The sequence below is a fragment of the Oryx dammah genome, unplaced genomic scaffold (assembly GCF_014754425.2).
Source record: "Oryx dammah isolate SB20612 unplaced genomic scaffold, SCBI_Odam_1.1 HiC_scaffold_11, whole genome shotgun sequence".
NCBI classification, from domain to species: Eukaryota; Metazoa; Chordata; class Mammalia; order Artiodactyla; family Bovidae; genus Oryx; species Oryx dammah.
This window is the reverse complement of record NW_024070195.1, coordinates 33,002,788-33,026,036: the sequence shown is the minus strand read 5'-3', so window position 1 is coordinate 33,026,036 and position 23,249 is coordinate 33,002,788. Positions and strand designations below refer to the sequence as shown.

The 23,249-nt window shown below is 42.2% G+C and overlaps 1 protein-coding gene across 4 annotated transcripts; it reads left to right on the top strand.

The window, feature by feature from the left end:
* Positions 1–304: 304 nt before the first annotated feature.
* On the top strand, positions 305–22,030 carry SPATS1 (spermatogenesis associated serine rich 1). 4 transcript variants are annotated; one of them, XR_005722711.1, is made up of 9 exons: positions 305–500; positions 785–961; positions 8,306–8,450; positions 11,235–11,359; positions 12,677–12,838; positions 16,816–16,936; positions 18,381–18,443; positions 21,493–21,725; positions 21,851–22,030. XR_005722711.1 is itself a non-coding variant. In XM_040249548.1 (9 exons), exons 2-9 carry the CDS (start codon positions 847–849, stop codon positions 21,877–21,879), a joined length of 876 nt encoding a protein of 291 aa, XP_040105482.1. In that variant the 5' UTR covers positions 305–500; positions 785–846; the 3' UTR covers positions 21,880–22,030. The 4 variants fall into 4 exon arrangements, 3 of the variants coding, with proteins under 3 accessions (XP_040105482.1, XP_040105480.1, XP_040105483.1); XM_040249548.1 differs by having other exon boundaries at positions 21,493–21,608; XM_040249546.1 differs by having other exon boundaries at positions 21,493–22,030.
* The last annotated feature ends 1,219 nt before the right edge of the window (positions 22,031–23,249 follow it).

Sequence of the window (23,249 nt, the reverse complement as noted above, 5' to 3'; positions counted from 1 at the left end):
GATAATGAAAATTGCCCGGAGAAGAACCACAGTTAAAAAAAGGTATTTGTTTACTTGGCTGCACAGGGTTTTAGTTGCCTCTCACAGGATAGTTCCCTGATCAGGGATGGAACCCAGGCTCCCTGCATTGGGAGCGCGGCAGTGAGTCAGCCATTCGACCACCAGGGAAGTCCCCACAGTTCTTAAAAAGAAAAAGAAAAAAAATTCAGAAACACAAAGCCACTTTTCCATTGGTCCTTGCCCACCACGCCCCGCCAGGGCTAGGGACTCTGGTTTTGCTCCTTTAAAAGACTCCATCACGTGCCCAGAGAGCCGCGGGAAGCCAAGAGGACCGGGAAGCACCGCCTGGCGGGAGGCGGCGGCGCGCGTTCCTGGGCTGGTGTCCTGGCAACCCCCGAACGCGCCTCCGCGGGTGAAGCAGGTGGCCGCGGCGTCCCTCCTGCCCTTGGCTCTCGGATCCTCGGCCTGCAGTTCGGCAGTTCGGCTGCCGGTTGGGGTTGGTGCGTTGATGTCGGCCGTATCATCCTTGGAGGCCTCGGAGCGTAGAGCCAGGCCTCCCCTGGGGGAAGGGGTGGACCACCCAGCGGAGGAAGGGAAGGAGCATCTCGGTGGGCGGGCGAGGGCCCAGGGAGCTCGGCGGGCGTCCGAACCCGGAAGCGCCCAATCAGAGAAAGCAAGGGAAGCCTTGATCAAGAGGCCAGCCCTGCCCTCTAGACTTTCGGTGGCCCCTGAAGTTTCTGTTTCCTTTGACTGATGCTTTTTTAAAACAAAAACAAAAACAAAGGTCTTTCCTTTGTCTCCGGCTCGCTTTTTAATATTTAAATCAACATCTGCACAGCTGAGTCCATGGACGCTGGAAGCAGTCCTCGGGGCTCTCATCTCTGCCTCCCCTACAGCAGAGACCTGAAGAAGGTTCAAGAGAAAGGAGACTCTGACATCACCACTGGAGAGAAGAGATACAGTTGAGTTTAAAAAATCAGGAGGGCTGACTGGGATTTGGTTGCCTCAGTCGAGTACACTGAGCCAGAAGGCATCTTTTGACGTTTAAAAGAAGGCTAGTTTGGGACCCTGTAATAGGGACTATTTGTGTTGATACTGTCTGTGTTAACCCAAGGTCTGCTAAGGCAGAGAGCAGCATCCAAGCAGGCGTTCTCATAAATGACCTCCCTGGATCTCCTAATATATCTCACGGAGAGGTATACTACAAAGAATGAAGGAGGACATAGGTTTGACCTGCCCAGTGTGTCAGTCAATAAATGATAAAGCTGGGATTTGACATGAGTCTTCCTGTCTCCAAACCCAGGCCCCCACTTCTTTTTTCTCTTTGCTCATATATCAGATTTGTGGCACTGTTCATTGGATGGGACAGCTCAGGTAGAAATTAGGAACACTTTAATGAAAGGTTTAGCTTAAACAGTGGATGGGAGCTCTGTGATTGATTTTTATGGCTGAAGAGAATGTTTAGGGGTATATTTGCCTTTAGAGAACAGTGCTGTGGAGTAGAACAGCCAGAGTCTCTCAGAAAACCCCCGAGTGAGTACATGTAAGTGGGTAGCCGTCATGCCACAAAAAGAGACTGTAGAACGTTCCATCTCTGCCCATTAGAGCTTGGTCTTTGGGCTTCTGTATTCCGGGTCTGTGATCTCTCCGTTTACAAGTGCAGGGAGAGGGTCGCAGTATGATTGACTACCTACCTACAACTGGGGCTTCCCTGGTGGCTTTGACAGTAAAGAATTTGCCCTCAATGACTGGGGTTCAATCCCTAGGTCGGGAAGATCTCCTGGACAAGAGAATGACAACACACTCCAGTATTCTTGCCTGGAGAATCCCATGGACAGAGGAGCTTGGCGTGCTACAATCCGTGGGGTCGCAAAGAGTCGGACACCACTGAGTGACTCAGACTTTCACCTTTTCTTACAAGCGGGGGCCAGTGGAGCAATAGAAATTAGAGCCACTAATTGCCCAATGTGGCTAGTTCAGCAAGAAGAAAAAAGGTTCTGGGATTCTAGCTTTAAGCTCCAGAATGTTCCACAGTTTTCAGATTGACCAGGCCTAAAGAAGGATGCTGCTATTTTAAGGGTGGGTAAAAGGGTTTCAGGTTTCTAGGTTAGGGCTCCTGGAAGAACACCAGCCCCTGAGATTGCCACACCACATTAACACAAAGACCCATGGCTTCCTTTTCTGCTGGAGAGTGGTATCCACTCAGGAGACCACATCTGAGCTCAGCTTCACATGGAGTCCACAGGTTTCAGTAAGGAAAGGAACATGGATCTGTGAACCAGCATAGGCTGAGTGCACAACTCTGGATGTGTATGCATTTTTCCAGCAGAGAGAACCCAGGACTTTCTTTATTTCTTGGGGGGAGTCTGTGATTCAAAAAAGGGTTAAAAACCACTGTCCTAGATCTTTCATTTGTTTGTTGAGCAGATAAACAGGGATTGGAAACCAAGTGTTTGGTTAAAGAGTATCCACAAGAAGCTAACTTGGCTTGCTGTGTTATTTTCTCCCCACCAGACAGTGCTATTGTGTAACTCAGCTGAGATGACAAGAGTGTGAAAGTGCCTTGGTTATGTAAGGTGTTATTCCTGACTAACGGAAATGGAACTAATTATTGTGAATTTCACAGATGGTACCAAAGAAACAGACTTTTTTCTGAAACAGACTTTTTTCCCCCTCGATTCCTTTCTAGTCATCAAACTTTCTCTTAGGTTGGATCATCTTTTTTTTTTTTGTCTCCAAGTGTTTTGACTTAGGATTTTCAAGTTCATGGCTCACTGGATATCTTTTGCATTTGCGTAACAATGAGCATGATAAATGGTGACCCTTTCAAGAAGAATGTTCCTTAACTTACCATGTCTCGCCTCAGGCTACAGTGCTAGATAGAGAGGTGGGGCAGGCATTGTGAGCTGGGCACAACAGGTCACTGACTTGCTGAAAGTAACTTGTTACTCTACACAGCGGAGGCATCAATATCAGAATGGGAGGTTCATGGAAGGGTTCGGACTTGAGGGTTCTGTCTTGCATTTCCAGCGCTCTTCTCCCCCCTGGTGGCTCAGACGGTAAAGCGTCTGCCTGCAATGAGGGAGACCCGATTCCTGGGTCAGGAAGTTCCCCTGGAGAAGGAAATGGCAATCCACTCCAGCACTCTTGCCTGGAAAATCCCATAGACGGAGGAGCCTGATAGGCTACAGTCCATAGGATCGCAAAGAGTCGGACACGACTGAGTGACTTCACTTCACTTCTCCCACCTGAGGAGATGTGGAGAGGCAGCCTAGGGTCAGGCTTAAGTGTCTCCAGATGATGTTTGAAGCTGAGTTTCTTCTAGGAATTCCCGGAAGTCAGCCAGGTTTGGAGAAAGTGCCAGCTGAGCAGGCAGACCAGCCCTTGCTGGTCAGTCTGCAGAGCCTGCTGTTGGGGCAGCTGCACGCGGCTTTCTAGAATGTTGCCATCACAAAACTTCTTAAGTAAACAGGGAAATAGGCTAAATTTGTAGATGTGATTTCACTGGCTCGCTGCTTAGGGTTGCATAATATATTTACATTTTATCTCTCAAAAAAAAAAAAAAAAAAGAAAGAAACCTCCAAACTTGTGAGGGGGCCCCCTCTGATACCATCCTTAGCAAACAATCCTTGCTTTGGTGAATTCGCCAGTCCCCCTAGTGGCCGAATACAATATAGAATGTGAACTATTTAGAAAAGGCAGTCTCTGTTAAAACCTATGGGCAAGTATTCTCATAAGTAAATGCTGTGATAAGTAACTCAGAACTGACATGAGTCTCAACCCAGAAGACATCTCTGCTCTTAATCTTATTTTTTCCTTTACATATGTGAGTCCTTTGTGCATCTTTATATATACATTTCATACCTTTTTCATATGTTACTGAAAGTAGAACCTTGGAATGAAAGAGCAATTCTCATAGGTTTTGGAGGACATCAATGGCCAAATTACTCTTCAGTAAGATGGAAGTTTTTTTCAGCAACAGTGTACAAGAATGTCATTCCTCCAAGCTGTGCCAGCCTTAGGTATTTGTAAATGGATAGAAATAATAATATCTTAAGTTCAGCTCTTTTACTAATATAAGGATGAATTTTTTTCCCCAAACATATGTGTGTTTAGTGAATTACCTAATCATGTCTTTTGCTCATTTTTTTTCCTTTGGGTATAAGATTTTCATCTTATAAATTTTTAAAAACTCGTGTTTTGTCATGATTATTAGCTCTTTTTTTTATCCTGTATGTTATGAATCTACTTATAGTTTGCTATGAAAGTTTCAAATGTGTGTGTATTCAAATCTACACATCTTTTATTTTGCTTGTATTTTATACCTTTCTTAGAAATAACTTCCCCACTCTAACATTATTTAAACATTGTTATTTTTTCAGATACATCTTTAAATTTTTGCATTCAAATTTGTAATTCATTTGAAATTTATTTGGGGATAAGGGAGGTTTAATTTTATTTTCATTCCAAATGGTTAATTAGCTGTTCCAGAAATATTTTTTTGAATGATCCATTCTTTCTTCACTGAGATAAAATGCCACTATTAATCACATAAAATTTTGCTCTAGCTACATTTGCTGTTTTGTTCTGTTGATTTATCTGTCAGGGTTTGTGTCAGTTCCATCATGATTATTGTAACATTAAATTACATTTTTTTGTTGTTTTGTTTTTTTGGCTGCACTGTGTAGTATGTGGGGATCTTGGTTCCCCAACCAAGGATCAAACCTATGCCCCTTGCAATGGAAGCTCAGAGTCTTAACTATTGGACTGCCAGGGAAGACCCTAAACTACATTTTAAGAGTTATACTCCATTGCTCTGTAACCTTGTACAAGTTATTTGATATTTCTGGTACTCAATTTCTTTATGGGTAAGATTATTTCTGTTTTATTTGTAATTGTGGCCTCTTTTTCATTTCTTATACTGTTTACTTATATTAAAATTTTTTTCTTGAACTTTATCTACATTTTTAATTTTTTCCATGAACTGCTAATTCTGATAATCATCTTTATTTCATTCATTTCTGCTTTTATTTTATGATTTCTTTCCTTATCATTTTGAGGCATTTGTCTTTTTCCCCTTGTATCTTGAGTTGAAAGTTTAGGTCATTAATTTTAGAATCTTTGTTTTCTGACACTATAGCCTGTCACTTGTAAGATGACATTTTTCACAGTTTGTGTCTCTGAAGTTGGATGGGTCTTGCCAGTGCCATGGGCCCAGGAGCCCCTGTGAAGCAGTTGATACAAACTTTGCTGGATGAGCGCTGAATAATGCAGAGGTGTGTCTGTGGTTTGGAAGAAAATTTCAGAGGCACTTAAGCAATGCTCCGTCACCTACATGCTTGTTGCATTGCGAAAAATTCTGGTGGAAAATGTGGACATCAGGGATTGAGGTGCACTTTTGAATGTGCATAAGGTTTAAGAATGCCTTGTGCTCAGTCGCTCAGTCTTGTCCGACTCCTTTCCTCTGTCCATGGATTTTTCCAGGTACGGATACTGGAGTGGGTTGCCACTTCCTACTCCAGGGGATCTTCCTGACCTAGGGATCAAACCCGAGTCTCTTGTGTATCCTGCATTGACAGGCAATTCTTTACCACTAGCACTACCTGGAAAGCCCCACGAGTGCCTTTAGCCATTTAATTTTGCTTTTATTTTCCTTCTTTAAATATGCACAGGATTAAAATCTATATCTAAGTAAGTCTAAAAGGATTCTTCAATAAATATAAAAGTCCAAAATGATAAAGCATGTGTCATAATTTAATTGGCAGCCTCTGTTCTTTGTGGTCCATAAAATAATAATGTTTTTACAACTGATGATGTCTTATATTCAGTAAAATACAGTGTATGCATTTAAGGCTCTAGATTCTAATTACTGCTTTAGTTGAATCCACAAGTTTTGATATATTGTATTTATGTCATTGATCGTTAAGTACCTCATGAGTCACATTATGCTCTCTTCTATTATGTGAAATGTTTGGAGATGTGGTTTGAGTTTCCAAGCTTATGGGTGTTTTTTGGCTGTCTTTTTATTATTGATTTTTAATAGTATTGCGTGTGGTCAGAGAGTGTGGTCGGTATTATGTTCCTGATACCACACTTATGGCTCCATATTTGGGGCTGCTGGCGACCTGTGCTCTTTCTTCACAGCTCTGCCCTTCTCTGGGTTCCACTCCATCCCAATTACTCACTCCTCAAGCAACCAGTTGACCCTCGTGTATGGAGGGCTGCCCTAGGCTGCATGCCATGCTGTGCTTAGTCGCTCACTCATGTCCGACTCTTTGCGACCCAGTGGACTGCAGCCCGCCAGGCTCCTCTGTTCGTTGGGATTCTCCAGGCAAGAATACTGGAATGGGCTGCCATGCCCTCCTCCAAGGCATGGCTCAGGGCCTTGAGCCAAACACAGCTCTTCCCACACTTGGCTGGCTCTGAGAATCACACGAGGTGCTTCTTAAACATGCAGATTTCTGGGTTGCCGCCCCCTCCTGGTAAGTTGTCTTGGAGCCCTGGAATCTGCATGTTGAACAAGTGTCCTAAGGTGATTCTCATGTGGACGCATGTGGAAAATCAGCAAGAGGGGCAGGTGATGAACCTGGTGCAGTGATGGACCTGGGCTTGAAGAGGAGGAATTTCCCCGCCAAACATGAGCCTAAGAACTACCAAGGGAGTGAGGCTTCTTCAAAATGTGGATTCCCAGGCTTCACTGACCAAGATTCCAGTTTGATGGGTCTGTAATGAGATTTGGGAATTGGTATTTTTGAATTATTTCTTATTTTTTAATGTTTTCTGTTGTTTTTTCTTCCACCACCCCCATTTAATTTTTTTAAAAAATTTTATATTGGAGTATAGTTGATGAACAATGTTGTATTAGTTTCAGGTGTACAGCAAAGTGATTCAGTTATACACAGACATGTATTTACTCTTTTAAAAATTCTTTTCCCATTTCAGTTATTACAGAGTATTGAGCAGAGTTCCCTGTACTTTACAGTAGGTCCTTGTTGGTTATCTGTTTTAGCATCCCCTTTTTCCCATTTATTCTGGTAAGCTGTATTCTTTTTCTTTTTTAAAACTTTAAATTTTATATTGCAGTATAGCCAGTTAACAATGTGATAGTTCCAGGTAGACAGCAAAGGGAGTCAGCCATGCAAATATATGTATCTACTCTAAACTCGCCTCCCATCCCAGGCTGCCACATATCATTGAGCAGTGTTCCCTGTACTATACAGTAGGTCCTTGTTGGTTATCCATTTTATATATAGCAGTGTGTACATCCCAAACTCCCTAATAATCCCATCCCCCATTTTGCCCCGCTGCTGCTGCTGCTGCTGCTGTTGCTGCTGCTGCTAAGTCGCTTCAGTCGTGTCTGACTCTGTGCTACCCCATAGACGGCAGCCCACCAGGCTCTGCCGTCCCTGGGATTCTCCAGGCAAGAACACTGGAGTGGGTTGCCATTTCCTTCTCCAATGCATGAAAGTGAACAGTGAAAGTGAAGTTGCTCAGTCGTGTCCAACTCTTAGCGACCCCATGGACTGCAGCCTACCAGGCTCCTCCGTCCATGGGATTTTCCAGCTAGCAACCATAAATTTGTTCTCTAAGTATGTAAGTCTGTTTCTGTTTTGTAAATAAATTCATTTGTATCATTCTTTTTTTAGATTCCACATTTTTATAAGGGATGTCTGACTTCACTCATATGACAATCTCCAGGCCCATCCATGTTGCTGCAAATGATGTTATTTCATTTTTTCTAATGGCTTTAGTAATATTCCATTGTATATATGTATCACATCTTCTTTATCCTGGGAATCTGGATTTTTAACAGGGCTCGCAGGTAACTCTGATGCAACAGTTCTTATCCTGAGAAACCCCAGGATGGGGGTATTGTGAGAGGACAGATTTTGTAGATTTTAAACTTTAAACTTTGTAGAGTCACAGGCAAAGTCCTCCTAAGAGTAAAGTGTTTGGTAATAGAGTTGGGTCTTGACAAGTGTGGGAAGGATATGATTCACTTGATAGATGAATTTGAGAGGGAGTTGACAGGAAATGAATAAAACCTGGCTAAGGTAGTTCCACTGATGGATGGTGGGAATTTGCAAAGATGCCCAGTAGATGCCACACACATGTGAATCATGAAATGGTAGGTGGAACAGCAGTCATTCTAAAAACGTACTCCAGCATCAGAGAAGTCTGACTCTTATTTCTGAGAATTTTCTTATAGTTTTTTAAAACAGAAATTATTTACCATCTGGGAAACAAGATCAAGTGGGAGGTAGTTTCATGAATGTAATCCAGTGGTGATATCTATGTGTTACAGGTACCAAGCGCAATGATCTTGTGGAATCTAAGGGATGCTTTGCCAACGTAACATCGCCTGGCAGAAGGGTCAGCCCCTCATCTACCGACACAGGTCTAAGTGTCAGTGGGCCTCTCAGCCCTGGCAGAGGCTTTGTGCACCCAGAGTAAGTAAGGGTCCAGGGAAGAGCCGTAAATATTGGGGTCAATTCTAACCAGGGGACCAACAGTCTGACAGGGAGTGTGACATGTTTGCAAGAGCATGGGTTCCAGAGCCAGACTGGGTTCAGATCTCACTCTGTCACTCGGTATCTGTGTGAATTTGGGCAATTTACTTCACCTCCCTGGGCCTCAGCTTTCTTATCTGCAAAATGGGGGGAGGTGGTGGTAATACTTCAGGAGATTGTTGTGAGGATGAAATGAGGTAATACATATAAAGTGATTAGAAGACTCCTTGGCATGAAACATAGACTGTGCAAGGGCTCGCTATTATGAAGGTGAAATTAAACTATGTATTTTGGGGAATGCAAATATACACACACAGGTGGCAAATCTTTTACAAAATATTTGTTTATGTCATTTTTATTTTTGGCTGCATTGTGTCTCAGTTGTGGCACATGGATGTTCCTTGTGGCGTGTGGGCTTAGTTGCCCCAGGGCATGTGGGATCTTAGTTTCCTGACCAGGGATCAAACCTGTGTTCCCTGCACTGGAAGGCAGGTTCTTAAGCCCTGGACTACCAAGGAAGTCCTGGTGGTACACTCTTAACAGCAAAGAAATGGTTACCATAACAGTCAGAGTCAGGATTGTAGTTACCTCTCTGGGGAAGGGACACAGATGGTTTCTGGGGAGTGGGAGGAAAGGGCTGGCCATGCGTTATTTCTTTTCTTGGATGTCGGCTTTAGAAGTATTTGTAAACCTGCACTGTTTTATATACTTTGCTCTGTTTGATTTCTTATGATAAAAAGTCTTAAAAAGCTTTTTCTAACAGTTTCTGTTGTAATGAAAGTAATTTAGTGGTTTCCATGGTGGCTCAGTGATGAAGAATCCTCCTATCAACGCAAGGGACATGGGTTCAATCCCTGGTCCAGGAAGATCCTCCATACCAGGGAGCGACTAAACCCTTACATTACAACTACTGAGTCCATGTGCTCTAGAGCCTGGGAACTGCAAGTACTGAGCCCATAAGCCTGTGCTGTGCAACAAGAGAAGTCACCTCAATGAAGAAGCCACAGCTAGAGAAAAGGCTGTGTAGCAGTGAATACCCAGCACAGCCATAAATATATAATTAAATTAAAAAATAAAGTTATTTAAGTTCATTATAGGAATTTTGAAAATATAAAAAACGGTATAAAAAACAACCACCACGGTAATCTCATCTCTTAGAGAACTGGTATTAACTTTTTTTTATATGCATGAAAGAAATTTCTTATGCATGGAAATATGTAATTATTTTTCACAATTAAGATCATATTATACTACTTTTTTGCAAAACTTGCTTCTTCTAACTTTGCACTTACCCACTCTTTCACAGTCACCTGTTTATTTTATCTGTCCATGTCCTCTTCCCCTTGACCCTAAGCTCCTGAGAGCAGGGACTGTTTGGATCCCCAGTGTCTAGACCAATGATTTCCACAAAATGTACTCAGATATGTGTTTGTTGAGTGAAACAAGTAGGTGGATAGTCCTCAAGTTCTTTTGGATCATTTCCTTTATCTTGGCAATGTTTTCTATGCAGTTAATTCAGCAAACACAAATATATAAAAGTATTTAGGAGAGACATATATTACCCAGTGTCAAAGTTATACATTTGGAACTGGGAGGGTGGCCTCTGAGTTGTTGGCTTTTTTGCTTTATCTGCACACTATGGAAGTTCAAAGACATTAGTATGGGTATGTTTACTTAAAACTGAAGTTGGGCTATGCAAGACTATGAGTTATGGACCCAGGGTTCTTTATGATTTTCAGGCTGCAGATCCAGCTCGGCCCCTCTCTAGGGTGTGGGTTGTTAGTTTCTTTGAGGGGTCATTTCCTTTGCAAATGGAAATGATTCTACTGGCCCCACCTATAATAACAGGATTTTTTGTTAGGAGCAAACAAAATGATCAACATGAAGTTGGTTTGAAATGATTCCAATATCAAGGTGGCATAATATTTTGAAAAAAGATCCTATGACTTGATAACAGATAACTTACCTGAAAGTATTGTCCAAGGCCATCTATCAAATGCTAGGCCACTAAGACCAGAAGTGATGGCTTTTTCTGTTGATGCCCACAATAGCTCATTACAGGAAGTTCTGTACTAAACATAGTGCTCTGTTATTATAGCCATTTCAGTTGAGTCTTGTTTTTGATTATTTCTTTCTCTTTTCTTTATACTGATTGATTTTTTATTTCCATTTAATGATTTTATTGAACATGCATTTTTTTTGGTAGCAGTTTTAGTTGAAGCATAATTAATATACCATGTAATTCAGTTTAATAATGCAACCATTCTCACAATCAATTTTAGGACATTTTTATTGCCTCCTTAAAGAAACCTGTCACCCTCATGTCCCCTATCCCTCCAGCCCTGGATAACCATTAATTTTATCTCTATGGATTTATCTGTTCTGGATATTTCATATAAATGGAATCACCAATATATGGTGTTTGGTGTCTGGCTTCTTTTATTCAGCCTAATGTTTAGGTGTATGCCAGGAGTGGAATTGCTGGGTTATATGATAATTCTATATTTAACTTTTGGACACCAAACTGCCTTTAGGCATGCATCTTTTGAATATATTTCAGTTCCCTCAAATTATGAATCAATAAATTATATGCTCATGGACTTTTATTGAAGAGTAGTCCTAGTTTTCATATGTGAGGGCAATTCTAGTGTAAGAGATGTAAGATCAGGTTGTAACTTCCAATTTGAGCACATCGACATTTTCGTCCTTCTGCTTCCTTTCCAGCCCTGCTGCAGAGTTGGATCTGAAATCCTCCTCCTCACATTCTGATCACTCCTCTGAAACTTCACTGCCTGAAGTCCAAGAGGATAAATATCCCCAGGAATTCAGCCTACTCAAGCTGCAGACAAGTGAGTAGGTTATAGGTCCTCTCCATGTGCCTCGATGCCCAGGGTCTTTGCAGAAGGCTGCCATACTGTTGGGTGCCATTTGCTGAAGACCCACTAGGTGCCTGGCATTCAACATACTTCATCTCTAATTCTCACAACTCTGTGGGGCAGCTACTGTTATATGTTTTGCAAAATGAAAATGCCTTATAAACATAAAAGTACTATAATAAAATATTAAAATAATAAAGAAGCATGTAGAATATGAAAACCCCTTCCCCAATATTTTCCAATCATCCCCTTATTCTGCTCCATAGCTGTGAAGAATTTGATATCTGTTCTTCGAGAATTTTGAAATGTAAATGTATATGTATTTGAAATGTATATGTATATGTATAAATATATATATGTTTAATATATGTATGTTTGGATACATGTATTTATGGATTCTGATATACCACCATATTTTCACTGATAGAAAATAGTACAAAATTATTTTCAAAGTATTGTTTTCACTCAAAGTACAAATAGATCATGGATTCTTTCTGTGTCAATACATATAGACCTATGTGGCTAATACAGACCTCCCCGTTTTACACAGAAGGAAACTGAGGCTGGAGAGATTCAGTCACCCACACAGGCACACACAGTTAGGAAGTGAAGGGATGGGGTTAGAACTCAAACACGCCTGCCTCCAAAGCCTCTGGTCCTTCACGGGCACCAAGGAGACAAGAGTTTCTTAAGCAACCCTAGAGCTGTCAGATCTTTCACCGTTCCAAATCACTTGAGCAGTTTTATAGGAAAAGGGTTGGACGAAGAAACAGACTAAGGTCTCAGAGCAGCCCTTCTCCTCGGTCCTAATCACATTGCATTTCTCTGTATTTCTGTAGCCTGGGCATGTGCCAGTGTTGGCTGCCAACACCATATGCCATCTGGTTAAGATGCCATGGGTGTTCCAGCCCTTCCCCTGATGGGCTTTCTATTCCTACACATTTATTAGAGTGAAGATTGGCTCACAGATGCTTGTAAAACTGTCTCTGAGCTTCCTCACCCATACATCACTTCCAACCATAAAACTGGCCTTATTTTTGAAAGGGAGAGTAAAAAGGAAAAAAGAGAAGAGCCCTCTTAGATAGCTTTCTTTCTACTTCTCTTCTTTTGTGCCTAGTCCCATAGAGGTTAACACTGCCCTTGATGTAGAATTATGGAACTACACACATGGATACAGGTCGTATAGCCAGATAGTGCCGGGGGTGGGGGTGGGGCTTCACACCATTTTGTTATCCAGCTACACTGTGAGGCTGGAGCAGTGCTGATTGAAGCATTTCTGATGTCTTGCAGAAGATGGGCAGCGTCCTGAGTGGACATTTTATCCAAGGTTTAGCAGCAACATCCACACCTACCATGTTGGAAAGCAGTGTTTCTTTAACGGGGTCTTCCTCGGCAATAGGAGGTCTCTATCAGAGAGCATAGTGGACAAGAGCCTTGGGAGAAAGAAATGTGGTAACGTTTTCCTCCTGAATCTTCATTGTGCGATGTCCCAGAATACTCGTGAGTTGTCATTCCGGCGGCCCAGCCTTGTGTGGCTGGGGCAGACCTAGGGGGTCACTGTGTTATCCAGGTGCAGCCAGGAAAATAGGAAAGACAAGGGGATGGTTGGCAGGCTGCACTTTTTGGCAAGAACTCACACCATATGCTGATCCACATTTTTGTTTTTCTCTGAGTTTCATAAAATGCTAATGTGATATTTGAGTCATCAGATAAGTTCTCTCAGATACTTATTAATAGAAATCTCCATTGAAGTCCGAGGAAAAGAATTCACGTTTCAATTAGATGCTGCTTGTCATATGCATTTAAATCATACTTTCGATTCTTTACAAGGAAAACATCCTGTAACCCTTAGCTTCAGTGTGTGTTGTTGTTTTGTAGCTGATTTAAAGAAAGGTAGATGTGATGAGGAAGTGTATATATATCTCCTCAGCTTGTGACTTGGCGGGTTCTCTGTTCCAACTTAGCCATCATAAGTTTATTGAAAGACCCTAAAGAGTTTCTGAATACCAAGGGACCATTTATGGCACACGCTTCTATAGAAATACTTGTATAGGAGTCAGCAAGTGTTTCAGGGAAGAATAAGATTACTGTAGTAGGAATAAAGGGCTTCCCTGGTAGCTCAGCTGGTAAAGAATCTGTGTGCAATGCAGGAGACCCCAGTTCAATTCCTGGGAAGATCCGCTGGAGAACGGATAGGCTACCCACTCCAGTATTCTTGGCCTTCCCTGGTGGCTCAGCTGGTAAAGAATCCGCCTGCAGTCTGGGAGACCTGGGTTTGATCCCTGGGTTGGAAAGAGCCCCTGGAGAAGGGAAAGGCTACCCAATCCAGTATACAAAGAGAAAGAAATAGAAACTTCTAGTTTTTTTTTTTTTTTTTGAGTTTTAAAATAGACTTTTAAACTCACAGCAGAGACAAGCAGTTTTGAAAACCAAGGCTTTTCCTTGGGTAGTTGTTATTTAGTTGCTAAATCATGTCAAACTCTTTGCAACCCTATGGACTGTAACTCTCCAGTCTGTCCATGGGATTTTTTAGGCAAGAGTACTGGAGTAGGTTGCCATTTCCTCCTCCAGGGGATCTTCCTGACCCAGAGATCGAACCCATGTCTCCTGCATTGACAGGTGGATTCTTTACCACTGAGCCACCAGGGAAGCTCTTGTATGGATAGAGAATACACCATAAGCCAGACTAGAGAAGATGAGAAAGTAGTCATTGATACGGGGACTCTGAGGCATCCTGTGTCCTACCCAACTCCTGAGATCAAAATCTAGTGGCTGAGGGGACATGAGTCTAGCTGGGGCTTCTGCCTCACAGGGTGGCTGGGGGAAGACCTTGAGCTTCCAGATGAAGTGGCATCTCACCTGACTGTGCACAGAGAGCGATGATAACTCTGGGCAATGTTTGGGGAGAAAGCCTCCTGAGGGTCTCATCCACCCAGGAGATGTGGACAAATAGCAGCATTTCTGTGCCTTGTAAAGACTGTGGAGCTTAGGACAGAGAGAAAGAGAGCGATAGCGAGCAAGCGAGCAAGCCAGGGGAGCTGGTTGTACGGCTGGAATGCTGGCAGGCCACCATAGGGTATACTGTTGATCACCAAGCCGGAGGTCATATGGGAATAAATGTGTGTTTCACCTGATACACGGCAGACAGGGATGGCTTCAGAGGATCAGACTAGATGGCCCATTTTAGGAGACAACAGAAATAGATGCCAGCTCTCAGAGAGCAGCAGGTACCCATGTGGTTTGCAGATGGTGACCCAGGACCCAAAGCCTTCTCATAGATCCTGATGTCATGTAAGCCTGCTGTGCACACTCTGACTTCTCACTCCTGAGAGGCAGCCCTAGGGAGGAGAGCCAAGTATTTATTTAACTGGTTTAAATCTGGAACAGCTGAGAAAAACCAAGAAGGGACTAACTTTAGCTGTCTATTACTTAGGCATGCTTTTGGCTACAAGTAAGAGAAAAATCAAATTATCAGAGACGTAAATTGTAAGATATTTATTAAGTAATTAACAAGAAGCTTTGGTATCTAGGTGACCTATATGGTCTGGTTGCCCAGCGATCTCATCAAAGACACAGGCTTATTTTGGTTACCATTCTTCGTAATGTTGGATTTTTTTGTCTAGATGCTTGTCCCCTTATGGTTATAAGATAACTGTTGTAGTTCTAAGCATCATATTTGTATTCAAGACATAAAAAAGGAAAATCTCCTGTTGCCTTCCCCTTTTAGAAGGAAGGAAAGTTTTCCCATATGGTCCTTGGGAGACTTCCTTGTCTCACTGGCCAGAACAGGGACAACTGCAAGTATATATTAAAAGTAAATGAGGAAGATTTCCTTGGTGGCTTAGTGGTAAAGAATCCGCCTACTAATGCAGGAGACATGGGTTCCATCCCTGGCCTGGGAAGATCCCGCATGCTGCGGAGCAACTAAGCAACTAAGCCCGTGTGCCACAGCTATTGAGCTGTAGAGCCCAGGAGCTGAAATAACAGAAGCCTGAGCGCTGCAACTAGAGAAAAGCCTGTGCAGCAACCAAGACCCAGCACAGCCAAAAAGCAAAGTAAACGAGGGACTTTCCTCATGTTCCCAAAGCAGGAGCCCGGGTTCAATCCCTGGTCAGGAAATTAGATCACACATGCTGCAAAAAAGAGTGAAGATTCTCAAGCGCCATGGCCAAGACCTGGCCCAGCCAAATAAATACAAATATAAAAAAACTTAAAAAAAAAATTTAAAAAGAGTCCTGTTTGTTGGGTGTGAGCAAAGAAGGAGGTTGTGTCCCCAGCCGCATGTCCCTGCTTCTAGTCCCGAGGCAGCCTTGCAGGCCAGGATTACTTTCTTGGGAGAGGCATCTGGCATTGGAGGTGCTTGTTTAAATGGCCATCCTGTGCCAGCCTGACTCCATGGGAACTCAAGTGGTTTGTTTCTTGTTCCTGGGGCATTGGAAGGGGCTGGGTCGGGTGTCAGAGCCTGGGCTGAATAAGCAGTGTTTACTCAGCATCAGTAGACTTTTTCCTGACTCCTCTTCACCACGAAGGCCACCTCCCGCTGCTGCCCGGCCTCATTCTTTTTTTTTTTTTAATTAATTTATTTTTGGCTGTGCTGGGTCTTTATTGCTGCATGAGCAAATCCCTAGTTTCAGTGAGAAGGGGCTACTCTCTAGTTGCAGTGCATAGGCTTCTCATTCTGGTGGCTTCTCTTATGGAGGGTGGGCTCTAGGGCTTAAACAGTGGTAGTGCGTGGGCTCAGAGTTGTGGCCCCCGGCTCTAGAGCACAGACTCAATAGTTGTGGCACACGGGCTTAGTTGCTCCACAGCATGTGGAATCTTCCTGGACCACAGATCGAACCCATGTCCCCGCATTGGTAGGCAGATTTTATCCACTGCGCCACCAGGGAAACCCCCTGTCCCAGTCTTTGAGACAGAAGGAGGAGCCAGGATCCTTATTAGCTGAGATCCAATCAGAGAGTCAGAGCCCCAATTAAAATGGCCTCTAATCCCTGAGGAATTCAGGGATTCAAAGTGCACTAATGCCTAGGAAAGAAAAGATTTCAAGTCAGAGTTTATGCTCATCATTGCAGATAACTTTTGATTTGCCATTCATTTTAAACCAAACCGTCCCATCCAAACCTAAGTTATTGTTCTTTCTCAGGGTAAAGTAATCATAACACCTTTAAAAAAATGTCTCAAACATAGGCTCACACTTGAAAAAAGTTTTTAAATTTGTTTCTTAAATTTATTTTTTACTTTGATTTCAAGCTCACACTTTTCATCTCCTCAAGGTGAAACAATCAAAAACAGAACATTTAAGAAACCTATATGTACCTAATGATAAAACACTAAATTATCCTATTTCCACTGTCATGTCAATACTTAGAACAAATCTGGGGACCATCTTCAGCTCTTTTTATGATTTCATTTTTAAACACCATTCGCAGTTCTTGACCCTAGGAATGGCATCCCAAAGTTAACTCCAGGAGATAATCCATATATGTATCCAGAACAGAGTAAAGGCTTCCATAAAGCAGGATCAACTCTCCCGCGAGTGAATTTTTCATTGTAAGTATATGTTAATACTAGCATTATTTAGTGAACTTTAAAGGAATCATATTTCTCTCTGTTACATATAAATTATATTTTTCAAGGGGCAAATCTCAACAGGACATGGTGAAGATTTCTTAAAAAGTCCACGTCTATTTCCTTAGTGTATGTATATATGCATGTGTGTAACTGAGATCATACACAGGATCTTGACTACAAAAAGGTGGTTGCTAATTTTGTTCCTATTAATATTACTACAAATATGAAGGCTTAAATTTTCATTCTGAATCACATTGTTGGTTAGTAGGGTTGACTTACACTGGGAACTAAGCATTGACAAGAAAGGGAGGGTCACTAAATTAAAAGAAAAATAGTTGGTGTGGTACATTAAAAATATTTTAGAAAATTAATCACTTTCCAAAGAAAACAAAACCACTAATTTAAAAACATACATGCGCCCTAATGTTTATAGCAGCATTATTTACAATAGCCAAGATATGGAAACAACCTCAGCAGATGAATAGACAAATAAGATGTGTGTGTGTATGTGTATGTGTGTGTGTGTGTATATATATATATATATATACACATATATCTTTCCCTGGTGGCTCAGATGGTAAAGCGTCTGCCTATGATGCAGGAGACCTAGGTTCAATGCCTGGGTCAGGAAGATCTCCTGGAGAAGGAAATGGCAACCCACTCCAGTATTCTTGCCTGGAAAATCCCATGGGCAGAGGAACCTGGTTAGGCTATAGTCCATGGGGTCGCAGAGTCAGACACGACTGAGCGACTTCACTCACTTCACTCATACATACATATATAACACACACACATATATATATTATATATATTATACAGTGGAGTAATACTCCACCATAAAAGGTGAAATGTTGTCATTTGCAACAACATGGATAGACTTGGAGGTATTATGCTTAGTGAAATAAGTCAAACAGAGGAAGACAAATACTATATAATAGTAAAACAAACTAAAAAGTAAATATAAGAAAACAGAAACAGACTCACAGATATAGAGAAGAAACTAATGGTGATTAGTGGGGAGAGGGGTCTGGGGAGGGGCGAGATAGAGGTGGGGACTGAGAGGTACAAACTACTATGTTTGAAATAAATAAGCCACAAGGATATAAACTACAGGGAGTATAACCAATATTTTATAATAACTACAAATGGAGTATAACCTTTAAAAATCGTATATCACTTATGTATCCACTTTAAACATATTGTAAATCAACTATATACCGCAATAAAAATTAATCATGTTTGTTTTAATGATGTTTACAAAAAGCGATTAAAAAATACTAAGAACTATGGCCCTTAATGGTTTTGAAGCCCATACATGGCAATTAAAACAAGAAAATAAGACATTGTAATGAACACAATGAAGTATTGATATCTTTGCCATAGAAGCCGTAACAATCTGATGGTTGTCTTTTCTGATTTTCAGAGTGCCTTATGAAAAGAAATTTGATACATTTATTCCACTTGAGCCTCTTCCACAAATCCCCAAGTGAGTTATCTCAACATATTTCATATTATCCTACCTTTATGAAACAATCAATTATTTATTTTCTCCTATGGAGGAGTCATAGACACCTGAGGCATAGGGATCTTTTGAATCCTGGCAGCTGGGTGAGGCAGTTTGAATGGAGGGTTTCTGGTTTTGAAGGTCAAGTGTCTATGGAGTCTAGCCGCTGGGCTGCTTACATCTTCAACAGATATGACTGACAGACCACGAGATGCCCCGTGTTATTGTAGGCATGCAACATGAGGGGTTTTATGTGGAGAAACAGTCAGGGTCTTTGCTTTCCAAAACACAAGAGTTTGTTGGGAAAGAAAGACATATACTTAAATAAGCACAGCCAGAGAGGATGGTTAGAGTTTGAAAAGGCAGAGAGTAAACTAGTATTTCTGTATTTCAGGAAAGTATCATTCCTCTGATCTTTTCTTTTCTTTTTAAAGAATATTTGTTTTTATTTATTTGGCTGTGCTGAATCTTTTAGTTACAGCACGCGGGATCTTTAGTTGCTACATGCTAAATCTTAGTTCCAGCTTGTGAAATCTAGTTCCCTGACCAGGGATTGAATCTGGGTCCCCCTGCATTGGGAATGTAGAGTCCCAGCTGCTGGACTACCAGGGAAGTTCTCGTTCTTCTGATCTAATAGTTTAGCTTTGCTCCATTCTGAACCAAAATATTTTGATATGTAAGTTATCTTTATTTTTTGAAGAATTCTGTCATTCCCACTGATAGTTCCCTTTTGACTAAAGAATTCCTTAATAGGGAGATTTTCTAGATAGGGGAGCTTTTTGGCTTTTATTTTGTAATTCGTTCTTACTTGTATTACCTTGTGATCAGAAAGTATTTTTATTATTTTTATTTTATGGAACTTATCAAAGTTTTCTTGTGAGCTAATATACATTCAGTTTGGGGACTCTTTCCATATGCATTTGAAGGTACATTCTAGGGACTTTCCTGGTGGTCCACTGGTTAAGAATCCACCTTGCAGTGTAGGAGATGTGTGTTTGATGTCTGGTTGGGGAACTAAGATCCCATGTAATGTGGAGCAGCTAAGCCCATGAGCTGCAACTAAGACTCAATTCAGCCAAATAAATATATATATATATATTTAAAAGAAGGTGCATTCTATTTTATCAGGATGCAAATTAGATACATACCCAAAAGATTTATCTTATTGTTTATTGTTTAGTCCCTATTTTTTCTTACCCATTTTTGTCCACTTGACTGCTCATTTGGTCCGCTTGTACTAAGAGTTGGTGCGTTAAAGTGTCCAAATATTAGTGTGTTTCTATCTTTATTACTAGTAGCTTTTAGCATTGCAAAAATATCTTTCTTTTTTCTCATTTAATGCATTTTGTTCTGTGTTATACCTAGCCAGATATTAAGATTACAACTCTTACTTTGTTTTGTTTGCATTTGACTAATATGCTTTTGCCCATTCTTAGATTTTCAAATTACTGTGTTTTACGTCTTTCTCTCAGAAATAGAACTGGATTTTTCTCTGTGAGTCAATTTGAAAAGTAGTTTCTCTAAGAGGTGATTTAGGGTCACTTGTATTTATTGATTTGACAGATTTGATTTAAATTCTGTCAGAATAGTTTGTTACATGTGTTATGTATATTATATTTACCCTGAGTCTTTCACCATTTTATTTCAACAAAAGTTAAAAAATTATTTCTTTGGATGTTTAGGAATGCTGGTGTTTTTTATTCTATTGGTTCTTTATGCTGATATCTTCCTATATTGCTTTTTGCCCTGATTTTTTTAGCTGGGCTTCTAGTGGGTTGGCCAAAAAGTTTGTTTGGATTTTTACACAAGATGTTATGAAAAACCTGAACAAACTTTTTGGCCAACCCAATATTATTGTGTTGTCAGCTTTAAATGATGTTCCATCTATTCCTACACATGGTAATCCTCCTCTGTCTTCTTACAGGGACTTCCTTACCTTCAGTTTATCCGGGTGTTTTCTCAATCATAATGCATTTCTCCCCCTAAAGATGAAAATTCTAGCGGCCAAAAGATGAAAGCATTCTTCATCTTCCTGCTCTGACCCATCCCAGGAGCCAGACTTCCCAGGACCTCTTGGATCACACACAGCACAGCCCAACATATGCCGTTTCAAATCTCAACAGACCTGGGAGGATGCCAGGTGTCTGTATTAGCTGAGGTCCCAGCAGAAAGCAGAGGCATACTTTGCTGGGATTCTGAAGACAGTTTAATGAAAGGACTGTTTACCAATGAGTGAGCAGGTTGAGGGAACTCACATGGGAGGGTGAAGCACCCAGGGACTCCCACCAGTGGGAAGCTCTTAATGTCTAGGTCTGAACATCAGGAGAAGAGCTCATGGTTCGCAGGGCAGTGAGAGAATGGAGAAGGGCTGTTGTGAAGGAGCTGTGGCCGTGGAGAATACAGCCACTCCAGAACTGGGGTACCTCAGGCGACAGGGTGGGAGTCAAGGAGCTCAATAAGACACATCTCAGTCTCTGTCTTTGCACCTTCTGATCTCCTGTGGGTGCTTCCCACTAGCCAAGCCCAACTCAAAGGTGGGGGCAGGGAGGAGTCAAGGGGATGCAGGGTACAGGGCTCAGATTCCTGGGCAGACAGGGACACAAAAGAGACATGGGTTTGGGACAATGACGACAACTAATATGATGGGTTTTAAAAAAATATTTATTTATTTGGCTGCATCGGGTCTTGGTTGTGACATGCAAGATCTTTTATTGCAGAGCTCAAGCTTCTCTCTAGTTATGGCACGCGGCTTCAAGAGCATGCAGGCTCAGTAGTTGCGGCTCGCTAGCTTAGTTGCAAGGCATATGGGATCTTAGTTCTCTGACCTGGATTAGCCCGCATCCCATGTATTGGAAGACAGATTCTTAACCGATGGACCACCAGGGAAGTCCCAATACGGTGCTTTATGTTGACACCTGGTCTCCAGAATTGGAGGCCTTCTTACTATTGGAGAATGGAGTACCTTGTCTCCTGAAGGTGTTTGCAAATTTTGCATCAGGCGGACTGAAATGGTGTTGTTCTCTTCCCACAGCTTGCCTTTCTGGGTGAAGGAAAAGGCCAACATGCTGAAGAGCGAGATAAGAGAAGTCGAAGAGCTTGACGACTGGCAGCCAGCAGTCTCCTTGCTACAGAGTTTTCTACCTGCTGGTGGGTCAAAGGACTTTCAAAGAATAGCATAACAACTGGAGGCAAGCCCGGAAGAGCAGGCTTTTGAGAGGCTTCACAATGGAGAGGAGAGAGGCAGAGCCTCTCCCAGAGTGGATGGTATCCTTTGCCCCGAGGTGGCCCCTGGGCAGATGTCACGGCTGTGGGTTGCTGTCAAGTGTATGTTCGAGAACTGTTAGTCTTGCGATGGAGCACAGCCTTTAACTCTGTGCCTCTATCCACAGGTTCTTTGGACTTTCCAAGACAGTCCTGAACAGGTCCAGGAAGCAGGCCCTGACTGGCCCCGAGAGAGCCTTTTCCTGTTGAGTGCTCCTGTTAGTGCAACTGTTCTAAATCAAATGTTTGACTTGGACGCAAAATCACTGTGTTTTGCCTTTTTAAACGTTGTTATTATTTTTTGGCCATGCCATGCCATTTGTGGGATCTTAGTTCCTCGACCAAGGACTGAACTCTGGCCTTCGGCAGGGAAAGCTCGGAGTTCTAACCACTGGACCACCAGGGAATTCCCTTCACTTGTATTTTGAAAACTTTACTGATAGAAAAGTTTTCAGAATCATACAACAAACATCTACATATTCTTCACTTAGAACCTACAGTAGTTAAGGTTTGTCCAAAGGTATACACATTCTTTTTCTCATATTATTCCTATTATTTTGCTCAGTTATCTGAGAGTAACAGGCATCATAACTCTTTACTCCTACATACCTATTATACTTCAGTATGGTCAATGGTAATTGACTTCTTCATGCTTCTCCTAAGGTCAAGGGTAATCTGGTGGTTCACAGGAACCAGCTCACTGTGCAGGGGTGACGTCTGGGAGTAGCCTCTGAGCGCAGGGCACCCAAGTCCTGGGCCAAGCCCCTGAGAAGAGCAGGGCTGCTGCCTCCATGGAGTCTTTGGACTCATCCCTTCTCCCTTTGGTCCCCTGCCTTGGCCCCTCTCACATCTTTTTGTCCTGGGACCTTTCTCCCCATTTGGGCCCGAAATGCACTAAAGGAACCCCCTGGCCCCCACATCCCTTGTAGTTAGAAGTTCTGATGCTGATTTACTGCATCTACTGGCCAAGTTCAAGTGGACTCGAACTTGGGAAAGACTGGGAGCCCAGTTGAGATGTCTCGTGTTCTCCCAACACCAGGGAATTCCATAGGGGTTATGGCCTGAGCCTCCCCGGGGGGTGGGGTGGCCACTACTGACTTGAGGCTCCCAAATCTGGACTTTGTAAGAAATCCATGAAAACTAAACATTTTGTGGTGCACGTGGAGAGACCCAGCCTCATATCAAATAAGAAGCCTCAAATCCCAATGGCTTGTTTTCTGAAGAAATGTGTCTGAGTCCAGCAAATACAGAGAGGGTATGCGGGCAGCTTCTAGTGGTGACAGTGTGAGCATGGGTGTGACCATCTGGCTAGAAATATGTTCTATTGGCTGAGTGGAGTGTAGGCTGGAGGAAAAAGCTAAGGTTCTCTTGGAAAGAGAGGACAGAAGGAAGGCATGGGGCATAATTATACTAAAAACCGCTTACTGTCTATTTGAAATTCAAATTTAACTGGGAACTCTGTATTTTTATTTGCTCTACCTGGAAACAAAGAGCAGAGGTGGCACATAGGAGAGGAACTGGAGGGCT

What these genes read in the sequence shown, in the direction of transcription:
- SPATS1 (XM_040249546.1), top strand. Translation starts at nt 847, where the DNA reads ATGGACGCTGGAAGCAGTCCTCGGGGCTCTCATCTCTGCCTCCCCTAC. An exon ending in CCTACTCAAGCTGCAGACAA is followed by an intron (nt 11,360 to 12,676) that starts GTGAGTAGGTTA and finishes GATGTCTTGCAG; the next exon opens with AAGATGGGCAGCGTCCTGAG. An exon ending in CCTTGGGAGAAAGAAATGTG is followed by an intron (nt 12,839 to 16,815) that starts GTAACGTTTTCC and finishes CACCATTCGCAG; the next exon opens with TTCTTGACCCTAGGAATGGC.